Genomic DNA, 17,758 nt, shown 5'->3' with positions numbered 1-17,758 from the left:
CTTCACACATTCCAACGCCCAAGAGGGGCAGCTTGGCGATATTGGGGCTTGAACCCCTGACCTTCCAACCCATAGCCTTAACCATGGAGCTAATACTTCCCCTCAATAAACTGATCAATCAATTAATCAATTAAACAATCTCTCTCTCTCTCTCTCTCTCTTTCTCTCTCTCTCTGATTTTGTACCTGACTGAAAAGGAATCAGTACAGGGTATTTTAACTGGACTATGTTTCCATCTACTGGTCACAGTATAAAATTTATTTTGAACTGGATGATCCGCTTTGGCGACCCCTAATGGAAGAAGCCGGAAGCAAAATAAGATAGAATTTGTTTTTCTTGTTTAGAATTAATGATCGTTGTTTAATACGGTGTTTACTATAAAACAAAAACTAATAGGGTCAAAACAGGTTGGTTGACATGATGAGTGTTGCTGAGGAAATTTTGGAGTTGCGCAAACACTCCGTAACCCGAAAACGAATGTAGTGACAGCGTTCTGTTTAGAACAGAAAACGAGCAGGAGGGAGAAACGAAACCGAAAGCAGGAGGCACATTTCACGATAATCCGTGTTTATTAGCTGTGCATTCCACCTTCTGGCACTTTCCAGATACAGGTCTGATCTTCAGATCTCGCAGCTTTATTCTGCACGATGGACGACAGTCAGGCGAAGAAAACCATCGACTGTTTCAGAAACCGACTGAAACAGCTGATTCGGGTCGAACCTGTTCTGGATGTGCTGCACTTCTTTAACAATGAGCAAAAGGATTTGATAAAAGCCAAACTAAAAAATGAAGGCGAAATCCAGGCCGCTAATCTTCTGCTCCAGGAAATTATAAGTAAAGTGTATCCAGAAGGCTGGTTTAGGGAACTCTTAACTGCACTTGAAACGGTCGGGTGTAAACAAGCAGCCAACTATATGGGAAACAGTCCCCCGAGTCCATCCTTAGAGGCTGAGAATGACACCTGTGTCCGGCTCATAGACCTGCTAAAGCTCAGTCTAATCAACATGAAGACCTGTGATGTGTGTCACGGATGTTACGAGAGGAATATTATCACCGCTGAGGACCGCCAGATTGTAAGTACTGGAGGAGGAATATCGTGAATCGTTTCAAGACGTCACATTAGTGTATATTAAGATTTCCAAACTATAATACATTGTACATTAGTACAACAAAAATCAGGATCTAGCTGTATTTGGTTTTCATGCAGTCAGGGGACGTGGCTACTTGTATATTGCATACAATATATAATCACTGCATTCACTGGTATCAGCAGGAAATATGTGTAAATGTTTTACACTCAAAACACTGTCAAACACACACTAAGTCTTGAGTTAACTCTTTTATTCAATCGATCAACATTCACACATCAGGCCACATTTATTTGAAATTTATATATTTTTTGCTTTAATTTATTTACAAATATGCAAATGATTTAAAGAAAAAAATTGATATATTGTTTTATATACAGTATTAGTGGCTGATTCAAATGGAATCTTTGGCTGTTAACAAAAAAAGTATGCAGTAAATGCAATATGTCAAAAGTTATTACCAAGAAACATGAGTTGGTTTTTTTTATAATAATTTTGTAAAACGGAAGGAAGTAAACTAATTTTGCCATTTATTAGCCAGGGACTCGTTGTAATATAGTTTTATTCCAACAGAGGGCGAAAGAGACTCACATAAGACATTTAATGTTAGATTTTTTTTTAATGATTTTTATATTTTAGAAATAGACAGATTGTATAGGTTATTTATATCCCTTCTCTCTCTCTCTCTCTCTCTCTCTCTCACACACACACACACACACACCTACACACACACACAAACACACACACACACACACACACACACACACACACACACACACACACACACAAACTATACTCTATACCACTTGCTAGATTTTAGCAGAGACACACATTAATGGGTCCATGGCTGGGGCCCGTAAGCTGTTGTCTCTGCTCCCAAAGAATGAGTTTGGCTGGTTCTCTCAGTTCTTGGATGCTTTAGAGAAGACTGAACACACCAGACTGGTGCAGGAATTGCGGGGAGATCCTAATGAATCCAATGGTATGAATGAACTCTAAATGAAATGAACAATGAAAATATTAACATGGAGCAACCAAATAATATAATGACCACTGCTTGACACATGCATCACGTAGATGTTTAATTATAATAATAATTATTATTTTTATTTATTTATTTATTTTAGTCTTAGATACTTTATTGTCATTGTAGTGATACAGCTAAATTTGTTTGGTAGGTCAAACAAATTTCAGCATTAACAACAGCATTATGAATTATATATTATAATTAAATGTAATATTATTCATATTATTGACTGAATGTTACAGAATCAACAGCTGATGTTGACAAGCTACAGTCAGATGAAAGTGAATTGGCTGCAAAGACTGAGAAGATTAGCGAAGCAATTCCAGATAACTTTTCTACCAGAAGTGCCTCTCCCCCTCCCACTTTGGCCTCTGGCCCCTCTCAGGTTTCTCTCTCATCCACTTCATGCCTTGAGGCTGCAGCTCTTGACAGCAGTATGAACAGCAGTGGCTTCAATTCCACTATGGACTCCTTTGCTGAGCTTAGCATTGGAAGCACAGGTTGTCCAACCTTACACATATTCATTGCATTGCTATTTCACTAAGAATCGATTGTATAATTATCTAAAAATACAGCATATAAAATATATTATACATTTCAAGGCAAAGAAAACATTTTTGACATTAAAACTATAGCATCAATTGCACGCTGTTTATTGATAGCCATGCAGTAAGAAGTAATATAAATTTTTATTCATTACACTCAAGAATTATTTAAATAATGCATTATGAATTGTTTGTATAATGCATTGTAATAGTGTTCATAACTCATATTACTAGACACACTTAAACACACTTGTCATAAAATTATTGGCAGACAGAATTAAATAAATTATAATTTTATAAGTTTAATGCAATATATTTGAAGCAATTTTTTTTTTTAAGCATTCCAAAATTTCATTTAAATCTCTTATGTTTAGCCCAACACCACACTGTAGGTACAGTATAAACAGATTTAGAGCAAAAAATTCTAAACTTATAGGATGTACTAAACATTGTAAATCATTTAGAAATATAATGTAAAGTAAACAAAAATTATGACCCACAAGGATTCAAATAATGTCCCTGGATATAAGATCCATGCTTAACAACGTTTTATTCTTTCACAGATTTGGACCTGTATGAAGGCAGTGATCAGGAAACAACAAGAGAGCAAACACCAGAGAGTTCAGATGAATCAGGTATTGCATTGAGTCATTTCACAATAATGCAAGCCAGTAAAACTCCCTACAGAATTTCTACAGGGAACAGAATTTATAACTTCGTACTTGTGATTCAACGCAAACTAGAGTAACATATGGTTTTAATAATATGAAGTAATTCAGGTGGTGCTCAAATAAGTTATGTGGAATAGAGCTTCAGCTTTTTTGGGTCAAAATACAGTACTACTCCCAGTGCAGCACAGCTTGTTGCTTATGAAGCTACGTAGCCAAAGACTAGTCACTGTGCCCACACTGATCCAACTGTTTTTCTGTAATGTAATTTTTTATTGTGCCAAAGTGTATTAAAGTGTACTTTAACAATAAGGAGTACATTTAATAATCCAAACAAGACCTCACTCAAAGCTACACACTAGGTCTGTGACACCACTTTAATCTGAGTATTTGTTAGAAATCATTTTCCACTAGGGATATGAGTAATTTTTTTATCCTCAAAGTTTCATAACATGAGCTATCTGTTCTGTGTCTCTGCACCAATACACATCTTTAAGTGATTAAGGTTTAGTCAGCAGGCAAAAAAGCAGACGTATGTTCCAAAATATGGGCGTTGGGCCTCTTTCACAGACAGAAGGAGTTCAGTGAAAAAGAATAGTTTAATTCTGTAGTTGCTGCTAGTCTTGTATTTATTACATTCTTTCCGGCATCTTCCTATTTTATTAACTGTGGAAAGAGAAATATGCTTTCATGTAGCTCCATGACTCTAGGAATCCCTACTGTAAAAATTTAAATGAAAATAGAATAGAAAGAAAAAGACCAGGGATCTGTAATGGCAGATATGCTGGTAATCTCTTATTTGGGATATTTGGGATCTATTTAAGCTATTCTGGTGATCATTTTTGGGTTAAATGGTATTGTTATTGTCCTTAGAAACAGTTAGCAGTTGTATTTTGTTCTGCTAGAGGTGTTACAGTAATTATATGTAAGGGCTGTAAAATATAATGGTCAACTTTATTTTTGTTTTTTGTTTTTTTGCGAAAAAAAAAACTAGTTTTTGGTTTAAAACAAATTATCAAGAGCTATTGCTACTCACATTTTCCAGCAACATTTAGGGTCAGGTGTGAAAACACTGGATTCAAAGGTCCAGCTATTTGATGCTGTTGCACTGAGTTACGCATTAACTCATCTCAGATCAGAGCATTAAATGCAATGTTATAATTGAAGTTTATGGATAAGGAGGTGAGAGAGTTGAATAGACCTGAGAACTAAAGTTACTGCTGCACTCGTCTCTTTTGGCAGAAATTAAGCAAGGGCTAATTTGGTGTTATTATGAGCATGTAGTCAAACAGCATTAATGAATATATATATATATATATATATATATATATATATATATATATATATATATATATTTTTTTTTTTTTTTTTTTCCCCATAAAATCATTCAGGAAAAAATATTTTTCCTTGAAAGAGATTGGCATAAGGAAAGTTTACTTTTCCAGCTAAATTTTGCTACTCAGTGAGAATGTACACTTATAAACGAGTTTGGGCCTTCAAACTCACATGGGTTTTTTTGCATTCTTTCCAGTAGTGTCATCAAGCAGGCCAACAGAAAACAGTGGTTCACTGGTTTTTATTAAAAATCATTATAGCAGACATTCTAAAGGGAAAGCCAGTGTGCAGAAATGTGAATTGTCAAGTGATAGGCAAACAGTCATAAACTAGATAAGACTGATGCGAAAAATGGGAAGCAAGCTATGAGCAAAATGCTAATATAGACAGACAGATAAACACAACATGGATTCATCACAGAGACAGTGCTGGAGCAATACATTACAAGGTGGTTTGCCAGTCTGGGTTATTTGAAGAGTAGTGTGATTTTTAGAAGGATGTCATTAGTAATCAGGTGACTATGAGCATGTATAGGAGTCTTCGGTAAAATGACGTGGCTGCGATGAGTATCGGGTGAGTTTTAGACTGCAACTTTAGACACAGACATGGCAAGCAAGGATATGCTGAGAGTAATACACTGATCAAGACTAAACAAATCTTTAAAGTATGAAGAAAATGTTTGCATGGTACTAATACATTACTGAAAGCAATTTATGAACTTGTGCAACAGACTTGGGAAGAGCAGTCTTAATTACAAACACATGCGCCTCCTGCTGCAAGCAATAACTGTGGAGGCTGCCGTCTCAGCTTCCCCTTTGGTCTCTTGTGTACTATCAGTCTTTTGACTATGTCATGCATGAATGAAAGGAATTCAATACAAATGCTTGTTAGTTTTTAAATGTTTTAAAATGAATGAGAAGTTATTGACTTGTTTTTGTAGACAAAATCACAAAACACTGTGTTTACACAATTTAGTAGAAAAGGACAAACATTCAATAAAAAACATGAATCTCAGGCTGGATGTGTCACTGTTGGTCCTGGTCTGGCCACATTTCTCCAGCAGATGCCACCACTTCTAAATTGTATTCCAATCACAAGGAAAGTCCACTGTGTTCAGATGGAGTTGTCTCGAATTTCTCTTAGTGTTGTTATAGTTATTGCAAAATATATTACAATGAAGATATTGCATAAGCTCACATTTTTTTATTGCTACAATTAACCCTTTAGTGGAGGCTTTTTTTTTTCAGCAGCTGGGACAAATCCAAATCTAAATGCCTGTCTACCTCACACCAAAACATTTTGTCCTGTAACCAATATGATTTCCTGCTATCTGCCCAGTCTGTGAGATAGACCAGATGTAAGCCTTACATTGTCTCAAATGGCTGGTGTAGTTTTTCAAAAGCTTGCAAGTGATGTCTTTAATAATATTTGCTGCAGTTTTTCTGGGGAATCCCAGCAACAGGAAGTCTGCTGGCTAACAGAGAAGTGATGGAAATGAACACTCGTGAACAGGAGTCATGAACCCATAAGCAAATATGTCCACTAAATTTAGTTTGACATTTTTCTCTAATAACATTCATGTGATTTAATATGACTGCAGTGAATGGGTTTTTTTTTCTTTCTCCAAAGTATTTTTATTATTATTATTTTTGTGTAACACACTCCAGAAAGATCAGAACTCAAGTCTGTGTCACTTTCAAGGGAGCTGCTTAGGGTTATTTCAGATTCACATAAATCTACACATCTGATAGGAAAACATGCATTACTGTTATCAAAAACTGACCTCAGGTCCTGATCGTTCAGAGTAATAAAAATGGTATAAAATTATAAAAGTGGTAGAAAATTAAAGATCAGGACAATGAAATCAGTTAAAGTTTTGACCAATGATTAAAATTCAAAACCTCTAACCAGATTGCATTCTTCAACCAAGACACGATAGCTCTTTATCCCATGTCCAGGCTATCAGTGTTTTCTCAAATAAAAAACACATGCTACATTGCCTTTTATTATTCAGTCTGATTCATTTGCCTAAATGTTATTTTGCTCATCAACATAAGTAAATGAATAAAATAAGTTACTGATAGTGTTCACAAAGTGTTAAAAGAGTCTGTCTGCAGCCCAGAATATGCCTGAGAGGTTTCAGTAAGCAGTGGCACAAGATACTTTTTCCTAGAGTTTCCCAACTGGCACACCATCCACATTTTCAGTTACAGTCACACACACGAACATAAAGTTCAAAAACCTGCTGCACTGGTTGGGCCTCATATCTGATCCAGTCTTTGCCAGCATTGTGGTTAAATGGCACAGTTGCACATAGTTGACCCAGACTGACTTTAAAGGGCTCTGATATAACTTGGTTTATGGGAATTACCACTACTTTTTATTGTATAGTGTTGCACTTGTCAGTTTTCTCAGATATTCTATAGTTTGTCAGTGTTGTCAGTTTTCTTATTGTATACATACATTTGGATGGAGGAACACTAAAATAAGGAGAAAAGTGTCTTGTGCAATGAATATACCGTTAATATACATCTTCCTCGTGCAATGTTACAGGATATAGCAATATGATATTTCCTCCTTAAACAGCTCTAGGCAAAATAGGCTTGATATTTAACCAGATGGAGCACTTCAAGGCTATTATTTGCTTCTTGCTTCTTCGTCCTACTCTGATGGTGGGTGTTGTAGCAGGAGTGGAGATGCAGCTAAATCCCCTCTTAGTCTGCCTTGATAAAAAAACACAAAAGGTCACCCAGTATGCAGCAATGTTATTTTAAGTGTAACAGCTAAGACAAACATGACATACTAAAACAGCAAACCCTCCTGACTAGTCTAAACAGTCATTTTTCCATACAGATGGATGGAGGATTGAAGCATCAATTCATTCTGGGACCTACAGCCTAGCCTCATCCTCTTGTTTTATTTAGTATTTTTTAACCATATTGTTTTGCTAAAAACGTGTCTTTCTTTCTATTTCTTAGTGAGCGAGAAAGATATTGTGCTGCGGGATTATCAGTCTGAAGTCGCTCAGCCAGCTCTGGAGGGAAAGAACATCATCATCTGTCTCCCAACAGGAAGTGGTAAAACCCGAGTTGCCGTGTACATCACTAAAAAGCATCTGGAGAGCAGAAAGTCAAAGGGACAGCCAGCAAAAGTTGTTGTTCTGGTTAACAAGGTACTGCATGGTAGGAATACAAATGTAAATAAAATGTGCAAGCCTGCCTCTCTATAGCACAAAACTTGGGGATATGACTGAAATAATTTGACGTTGTTTAATCTCCTCACACAGACCATAAAAATGTCTACAGACCATAAACTCTGTGAAATTTGTTTTTAATCATGTCCATGTGATTTAATTGAACTGCAGTGAGTGTTTTGGAAGAACATGCACGTAGCTCCAAAGTAGTATTTTTTTTTTTTTTTTACTGTATCTCACTCCAGTTTTTGGCAGCTGTGTGAAGTTATATAAGATTTACCAAAATCTTAATCTAAATTGATTATGTCTATAAGTAAACCATGTATTATTGTTAGCAAAAATTGACCTCCTAATGATCATAGTAATAAAAATCAAGAGTTATAAAATTAAAGATCAAGACAATGAAAGCAGTAAAAGATTTGACCAGTGATTCAGATTTCAACATTGGCCACAAGTATTTTCTCAAACTTTTACAGCTTAAACATGTCAGGAATGTACCACTTTCAATTTGTTAATATTCTCTGAATAATAGCGGTCTCATGCTCAATGTACTCAAACATGTAGGACTTCCAGTATAAGCATTATAAATCTTATTTTTATTAGTACTCCTGCAAAACCTCCTCCCAGCTTTCATTCTTTAAACAACAAACTTGACAGCTCTTTATCTCATGTCCAGGCTATTAATGCTTTCCTGGAAACAGAATGTCTCTTTTTAGAAGCATTTAAACCTGGGCCTATAATGCTTTTTGAGACACAAAATTGTTGAGTGCCACATTCTATTTGTTGTGTGGTGACAAACAGATCTCTGGCAAATAGAGAAAATCATGGAAAATATTATATGTATTAATTACAAAGCTTTACATTGCAGGAACATTTGCAGACCAATATGTTTAATCCTATCAAATGGCTACTCTACATTCGCTGGGTAAGAATTTGTTGGTGACATGTTTCCTCCACGGTACGATCTAGAGTGCCTGAAAGAGCTCCAGCATTTCTCTTTGGAGATAGGAGAACCTTCCAGAAGAACAACCATCCCTGCAGGACTCCACCAATCAGGCCTGAATGGTACAGTTGCCAGACGAAAGCCACTCCTCAGTAAAAGGCACCTGAAAGACTCTCAGACCATGAAAAACAAAGATTGAACTCTTTGGCCTGAATGCCAAGCATCATGTCCAGGCGCTGCTTATCACCTGGCCAATACCCTCCCTACAGTGAAGCATGGTGGTGGCAGCAACGCCCTGAGTGGATGTTTTTTAGCAGCAGGTACTGGGAGACTAGTCAGGATTGAGGGAAAGATGAATGCAGTAATGTACAGTGACATCCTTGATGAAAACCTGCCTGGGAGCGCTCAGGACCTCAAACTGGGGCAACTGTTCATCTTTAAACAGGACAATAACCCTTAGCCAAAATTACACAGCCAAGATAACAATGGCTACAGGACAACTGTGTGAATGTCCTTGAGTGGCCCAGCCAGTGCCCAGAATTGAGATTGAACATCTCTGAAGAGATCTAAAAATGGCTGTTCGCCAACACTTTCCATAAAACCTGATTGAGCTTAAAAGGTTCTGCAAAGAAGAATGGGAGAAACTGCACAAAAATAGGTGTGCCAAGCTTGTAGCATCATACTCATAAAGATTTAAGGCTGTAATTGTTGCCAAAGGTGCTTCAACAATGTATTGAACAAAAGCTTGTGTACATGTTTGTACACAATGTTTTTTTTGTTTGTTTTTTTTTATATACATTTACAAAGATTTCAAACACACTTCTTTCATGATGTTGTCAGTGTTTCATGATGTTGTCACTTTTTTCATGATGTTGCCATGGGCTTTTGTTTGTAGAATTTTTAGAAAAATATTGAATTTAATAGATTTTGGAATAAAGCTGTAACATAAAATGTGGAAAAAGTTAAGTGCTGTGAATACTTTCCGGATGCACTGTATACGCTAATGTAATATTCATGGTCATTATACTATGACAGTCTTTGCCACAGTGCATGTGTTCTTTAAAGTAAAAACAGTCTCTTACTGAAATGTAATGTATGTTAATTTAAAATTAGGGTTTTTTTTGTGAGGTGATTTTTCAGCCATTTTTACTTGTTTGTGTAGGTTCCTTTGGTGGAGCAGCACTACAAAGCAGAGTTTGGGAAGTTTCTGAAGCACGAGTACAATGTCGAGAGAGTGAGCGGAGATTCACAGCTCAAAATCTCCTTCCCACAAGTCGTTGAGAAGAATGACATCATCATCTGCACTGCACAAATCTTAGGAAACTCTTTAGCCAAAGCCAAACAGGGTGACGAGGATGGGATCAAGTTATCACGTAGGTTACACCTTCTCTACCATGGCTTTTATTCACTGCAGGTTTTATATTTCTGAAAAGATAAAGATTCCATTTATACAGTTTCACTGTTTGACTAAAATTGGAGAAAGCTCAATCTGCTGTCCACCTGATGTTTCATTTGACATAATTTCATTTTTTGTTTTGTTTTTAACATCCTGTCTTTGCTGCCAATTCTAATGCTTTTCTGGCAGTGCATGCACCCTGTGACATATGGTGTTTATTGGTGTTAGGGATATTTCTCCTTTTCCTGTTCTTTTATTTTTATTGGTCTTTTGGCCACATGCCTGTTCTAGTCATCAGAAAGTGAATCGTCTCATTGATCAAATCCACAGTTTTTTTTTTTTTTTGTTGCTATTCAGGTTCATTGTTCCACTACAAAAGTTTAATTTATCTGTACAGGGTTAAAAATATTTAAAAATCCAAATTCTGTGCCTCTAAAATTCTTACATTCTGCTGTTTTAGGCCTTAAATAATTTTAAACAGGTCTAAATTTTCCGAGGTCCATATAACGCTACCTCTAAAGATCATTGAAATGATCACTTGGGTTATACCACAGATGTAAAATCTAATTTTTCAGCTATGGAAAAGTACAAGTTTAGCAATACTTGACTTAAAAATTATAATTTAGGTCTTGGTTAATGCAAGTTGCTAACAATGTGTGTGTGTGTGTGTGTGTGTGTGTGTGTGTGTGTGTGTGTGTGTGTGTGTGTGTGTGTGTGTGTGTGTGTGTGTGTGTGTGTTTTAAAATGTCCCGATATACAGTAGGTGTTAAATTTCTTAATGGTCTTAAAAAGTCTTACATTTGACTTGGTGAAAACTGCAGAAACCCTTAACATAACACCTTTACACTTAAATTTGTTAAATACATTTTTGTTAAACTGTTCTGTCTGTCACAACAAACACACTTTGGTGTTTCTCCCAGAGGCTTGGTGAAATGTAGTATCACAAAGGAGGGGGAACTATTATTATTGTGCAGAGGGTCAGTGATGAATAGATTCCTCAGTATGATCTGAATCAAATCTGACCCCGGTTTTACTGGCTTCTTTTGGCAGAATTCACTTTGATAGTAATCGATGAGTGCCACCACACAAAAAAGGGCGAGGCGTATAACCACATCATGATACGTTACCTGAAACAGAAGCACAGGAATGCTGCGCTTCGAAAGGAACAGAAAGATCCGGTGCCGCTGCCACAAATCCTCGGCCTCACTGCTTCACCCGGAGTTGGAGGAGCCAGGACTCAGCAGTCAGCCGAGGAGCATATTCTCAGAGTAAATGCAAATTTAACACATACTTACTATATACATACTGAATGTACTTGCAGATGTAAAAGAAAATCTTGATTTAAATTTCGGTGATTCACCTGTTTAGCCACCTTCCGTAACTTCATTCTAAATAACTTTTACCACCTTATCTTTTGTACCAAGCTCTTCCTAATACCTAATAGTATCTCATGTGCTTCATTCCTTACTAAAGGAATGATGCACTCTCTGTGCACAGGTTGCTTTCTCCTTAAGACCAGGAGAAATATATGTAAGGGGGTAATTATTGGCTCAAATTATGAAGGCCATGACTGTATAAGTTATTTTAGCAGCTGCAATTCTTCAAAATGAACTGTAGTAGTCATTACAATTATGTCTTGCAGATATGTGCTAACTTGGACGCCTACACAATAAAGACCACGACTCTCGGAGAAGAGCCTAAGGGTCCATACAAACGTATTGCGAGCGTTAAGGAAAGAAAGGAGGTACAAATTACATTCAAATCTCATTACATACATAGACATGCTCTCAAAGTGCTGCATTATACAGATTAGTGCAAGTGTTTGTATAATCTTACTTGTTCCATCATTATTACATAAAAGTATTGGTCAAAAGATACAGTTTGTTTTAAGGTAATAATAGTAAAATAATCCTAAAAATGTCTTGGTGTTTATATAAATGCTGAATTCTGCTTAAAGGAACATTTCTTAATTTTTCTTTTTTTTTCTTTTCTTGAGTACTCTTAAGTGCTGATGGCATAAACATAAAAAAATAGGCATGAATGTTTAATTTAGTAGGCACCTTAATTGGGAAAACAGTTGAGCTTGCTAATAAAGATAACTGCTACTAACTTTAATCCCATTCTTTTTTCATACATGAAATAAACATAGAATTCTAAAAGTATATTTAACTTTTTTTTCCACCCAGATCCCAGTGGTATGCAAACTTCTGTAAAAAAAAAAAAAAAAGTGACTCTGCTCTTTATAATAACCATCTTTATTTTTTATTTTTTTTACAATTTCTGTCTTGTTCTTCCTGTCAATTTCAAGGATCCCTTTGGAGATGTGATAAAAGGAGTAATGAACGAGATTCACACACATGCCCAACTAAACCCACTGTGTCAACCAGGCACACAGAATTATGAGCAGTGGGTGGTACAAAAAGAACAGAATGGTAAGAAAGAAACAGAAAAAGCAGTATCTTTGTGGTTTCCTTATTAATTACCAATGGCTAAATCATCACTGAAAGAGCTGTGGCACCTATACTTTGTACACACTTTGCTGAAACTCGCCACATGCTTTAAGGTCCAAAAGACCATCTGATTTCTCATTGTAGGCTTCAGGATGATACTCTCAATCTCCTAAAATCCACTCTCTGGCAATGCCTACATGAAAGACTCGAATGTATCTTAAATCCCTTTAAAACTATTACCTATTGTGCGAAGTTCCTCAAATATATTTTTATGTTGTAATTCTTTTTTGTTTAATGATAATTTTTCAGGCATGTCTCATAGAAAAGATATATAAAAAATCCTATATATACTAATTTGTAACTATAGAAAAGTACACATTCCATTTCTTTTTTACAGATGTTATTAAACTTCATTTGCACTAACCTTTCTACTTTACCCAAAAAGAACCACAGAATTTATGCATGTGCTCGTGGAAAATGAGGTTATAAAAAGTTTTAAGGCCAATTCTGTACAGAATTAAATACTTTGTCCACTGGGATCATTTTGGGCACTAAATCAATGTTCTCTTTACCTAAAGTTAATTTCCCATTGTACTCACACCCATTTTAGTTTTTCAGCTTGCAAATACTTTAGCTCCTAAAGCTCTTATAGACCTAAAAAACTAAATCAAAACAGGACTTTTTCTTTGTTAGCTCAGGTCCTTGATCAGATGGTGCATAATTAACTTGTACTAGACATGTAAAAGAAAATAAACTTTTTTGATATACTTAATCTTCAACTAAAGTGCCGGTAAAATGCAATTTCACAAATGTGCCAAAAATATGACAAATACTAACTCACTCAAAACATAACATTGTGGAAGTTAAATGTGGTTGAGTTTTTGGTTTTGTATCAAACTCAAAGTGCAAGGGGAAAATCCCACACCAAGTTTGTAGGTAATCCTGGTCAATAAAATTACCTCATCCTTTTCAGACAGGCCACAACTTTATGAGCCACCAGAAAGCTATCATCCACAATGTTATGGTTCAGAGCAAATGGGGAATTGCTACTGTCTAGTAATCCCTGAAATCAACCAGTGCATACGATACAGCTCATAAGGTACACATCATAAGATTTCTAGATTTTAGCTGTGTTTCCTGGACAGCTGGATCACAGTCCCTGGTTTGCGATTTATCCAAAAGAGCTGAACGCACATCTCTTTATTCATTCAGAACAACAAATCTGCTCAGGGAGGAAGCTGCCTGGGTGTTACAATCACCAGTGTAAGCAGTTATGGAAAATAATGGTCTTGCTGGCATTCTTGGGGCCATGAGTAGGTCTGTGACCTAGTTGTTGAATTCTGTGCAACATGGTAAGAATTAGTGGTTCTCTTGCTCTGCCAAAGAAAACTACATTTAACTGTGTGTTGACTTGCCATTGGTGAAACGTTCTTGTAGAGGCAGAACTTTTGCATGCCTACACGAATTATAACCCAGGCTGCAGATATCTGTCTTAGCATTGTGGATACCACCTCTCATACTCCAAATATCTGAAGATCAGAAGGGTCTGTACATTTAAGACAACATTTAACAAATAGTTAGATCCCAAAATAGCAATGTATACACAGATATTGTTCACAATGGTTTTCAGAGTAGTTGTGATTGCTAAATAACTGTTGTTTTTATGTTGTCAGCTGCTAAAGAAGACAACCGGAAAGTGCGGGTTTGTGCAGAGCATCTGCGTCAGTACAATGAGGCTCTCTACCAGAGTAACACCATACGCATGTGTGATGCATACAGCTTTCTTGACAAATACTACAATGAAGAAATCAAGAAGAAATGTTCGCCTGACGATGACGACATTCAGATAACTGAAACTGAGCGATTTCTTTTTAACTTATTTAATGGTATTACAGCAACACCCTCATTTCAATGCATGATGTGCAGATTCATAAATCCAGATATGTTTTATTGTTTCCAGCACTCATTTTCTTATGTCTCAAAAATAGTTTAGTAAAAATTTTAATGTAGCATGTGTTACTAATTCGCTTCAGGATTAAAAATCTCCGTTCCCTCTTTCTCTGAAATCTTTTAATTTATAATATTCAACAGCTAAAAAAGAACGTCTTCAGGAGTTGATGAAAAACCCACAGTATGAGAATAACACTCTGGCACAACTGAGGATGCTCATCTTGGAGGAGTACACCACCAGATCTGAAGCCAGAGGCATTATCTTCACCAAGACTCGCCTCAGTGCCATTGCTCTCAGCCAGTGGATTCAGGAGAACTCGAAGTTTGAGGATGTTGGCGTCAGAGCAAGCCACCTGATTGGTGGTGGGGATCAGAGTCTGGTGAAACCAATGACGGCAGTGAGTTTCTTTTGCCAGAAAGTCTTAGAAAAGTAAAATTACATAAATTAGAGTTCAAATAAAATTGCTACATATAATGTACTGCTTGCCAAACCACCGAAATTAAGAACTTATAAATAGCTACGGTAATTACAATTATTTTGGTATGCATAAATAAAATTGTTCCAATAATAATTGTGCGTGTGTGAATGTGTATGTAATGGCAGGCAGAGCAAAGAGATGTGCTGAACAAGTTTCGTGAAGGAGTGATCAATCTGCTGATAGCCACCACTGTGGCAGAGGAGGGTCTTGATATTAAGCAGTGTAATTTTGTCTTCCGATACTGCTTGGTGACCAATGAAATCGCTATGATTCAGGTAAATTTTGCTTCCCCGGCGTTTTCTTTCTTTCTAATTGTATTCCTAATAAAAACATAAAAAATCATAAATGTACTTTATTTGACTGCCATATACGTGGCTGTCTGGGGAAAAAAACATCTGATGAATACCTTACACTAAATCAACATGGAAGATGTGTTTTTATTTAGTTTCTTATCCTGCTCATTATGGAGAAGGAGCCAGGAACCACATATGTGGGGGTAAAAATGGTCAGGCAGCCTAACACTGTTTAACACATAAACAGTGAATGTCAGGCTTTTACCCAAATGTTGGATAGCTACATGCCATAGTGAAATGAACATAATCCTAATCAACTTAGTTTGTAATCAGTATGAGCTACACTAAAGCTAAAATAAACATTTTGATTAAGTTTTTCCTTTATTTTTAAAATAACTTTACTTGCTACTGTGATGCAAATATCACCCAATAAAAAAAATTATTTATTCGGACTATTACTCTAAAACAAAGTGCTCATATGAACTCAATGGACTGGATGTAACATAAAGAAGCAATCTGGCTGTGTTTTGTCCTGTAGGCTCGAGGCAGAGGAAGAGCAGAGGACAGCAGTTACACTGTGGTGGAGGTGGCAGGATCGGGTGTAGCAGAAAGGGAAAGTGTGAATGAATACAGGGAGAAAATGATGAGCAAAGCTATCACCAAGGTGTGCAGTCTGAGCCTTGAAGAATATGAAAAGAAAGTAAGTGTCACGCATGAATGCATCTTTTTCTATTTTTCAAACATTACTAGTGCAGTTAATAGGATGTCCAGCTCAAGGACCAGTAAATGGCATGAATGAAAATTGGTGGTTGATGTGTGGCCAATGTGTTTAGATAAAAGAGAACCAGCTGCAGACAATCATTGAGGAACGTGTGAAGATTAAGAAGATGAATAAGAAGGGCATGATGAAAGAGGACCCCAGCAAAGTGAAGCTAACCTGCAGGAGCTGTGGTGTACCTGTGTGCTCTGGAGAAGACATTGAGATCATTGAAAGGATGCACCATGTAAATGTGACTGAAGCATTCAGGTACGTCTATACATTAGCCACGGTGTAAGTGCAGTTGCAATAGTTATTATAGTTGGGATAGTGATTGTGTTTACATCAACGAAAGACATTTATGATAAGAATATCAACGATTAAGTTGATAATTGTGATCAGTATCATGAGGGCATTGATATTGTTTCTGATTCTAGAAAGCTGTTTACAGTCAGAGAGAACACTACCTTGCAGGAGAGACTATTGGACTATGAGGCAAATGGAGTTATAGCATGTAAAAACTGTGGAGAGGTATCTGTTTTGCATTATGTGCAAATTTAATACTTTTTGTGTTTTAAGATAAAAGGATATTTGCTCTGACGTGTCTTTAGTCGGCACGGGTTTTAACCAGCATTCTAACAATATGTGCTTGTGTTTTTCGGAATTTCCTCGTACTTGTGCATCTTTGTGTATGCTAGCCAAATGCCAGGTTAAAGTTCAATCTTATCCTAATCATCATGTATTATTCAGTGAGAGTGTTTAAGAGTTGAATTTGACTAACCCAAGCTTTTTCTTTTTTGTTTGTTTGCAGCGTTGGGGTTCTATGATGCTTTATAAAGGCATAGAATTTCCATGCCTCCACATCAAAAACTTTGTGGTTACATACAACTCAAAGAAAAAGGTGTTCAGCAAGTGGAATGAGTTAGCTATCAGATTCACTGCATTTGACTACTCTAACCATGTTTTTATGCAACAATCAGATGACGAAACGGAGCTGGACTAAATCAGTGTTTAAAAAAATAATAAAAAAACAGTACTCATCTCAGTTTACTTAGTTACAAATAGCTGTGAACACACTGTACTGTTTATAATGCCATGGAAAAATTGATGTGTTAAGTTGAAACTTGAAAATATAAAGGTATATTGTTATTGCTGTGTTTACACAATGAAAAACAGCACACCATAGAATAATTTGCACTGGCATGTGGACTGTAACAACTGTCTTTTTTTCCCTGTATAATTCTGCATGATAATTTCTTAATAACTATTTAGAATAAAAATCAAACTCAACAATCCTACACATCTGGCTTTTAGTAATTTTTTGCCTAATGTACAATTGCCTAACTGGAGATAAGGAAGTGTAAAGATTCTGAGTGTTTCATTCTATTTTAGTTACATTTTTCAGTTATTAACTAATAACATTCATGAATGTTCTCACATTATAAGCAGCTCAACAGTCACAGACTCCCAACATTATACATTCATATGTGTCTAAATTCTTGTGCGTTTCCGGTGATCGTTGCATTTGCCAATTACTTAGCCACAAATGTTTATATTATTTAGGTTGTTGGTGTTACTTTATTTTAGTGTTTCTGTAAGAGTATTATATTAGAACTGAAGTATGATTATATTGG

The 17,758-nt window shown here is 36.2% G+C and overlaps 1 protein-coding gene across 1 annotated transcript; it reads left to right on the top strand.

Moving 5' to 3' along the window:
- The first annotated feature begins 336 nt into the window (after nt 1-336).
- ifih1 (interferon induced with helicase C domain 1) lies at nt 337-17,422 on the top strand. Its single transcript, XM_046845466.1, has 16 exons — nt 337-1,073; nt 1,902-2,070; nt 2,358-2,615; nt 3,224-3,295; nt 7,642-7,835; nt 9,962-10,172; nt 11,246-11,463; nt 11,838-11,939; nt 12,504-12,627; nt 14,319-14,531; nt 14,737-14,993; nt 15,200-15,349; nt 15,906-16,067; nt 16,201-16,394; nt 16,562-16,655; nt 16,936-17,422. The coding sequence occupies exons 1-16, from the start codon at nt 648-650 to the stop codon at nt 17,125-17,127; spliced, it is 3,036 nt and encodes a 1,011-aa protein (XP_046701422.1). The 5' UTR covers nt 337-647; the 3' UTR covers nt 17,128-17,422.
- The last annotated feature ends 336 nt before the right edge of the window (nt 17,423-17,758 follow it).

Source organism: Silurus meridionalis, chromosome 3 (assembly GCF_014805685.1).
Source record: "Silurus meridionalis isolate SWU-2019-XX chromosome 3, ASM1480568v1, whole genome shotgun sequence".
NCBI lineage: Eukaryota > Metazoa > Chordata > Actinopteri > Siluriformes > Siluridae > Silurus > Silurus meridionalis.
Note: the sequence above shows the minus strand (reverse complement) of the source record. Positions and strands in the feature narration are given on the sequence as shown.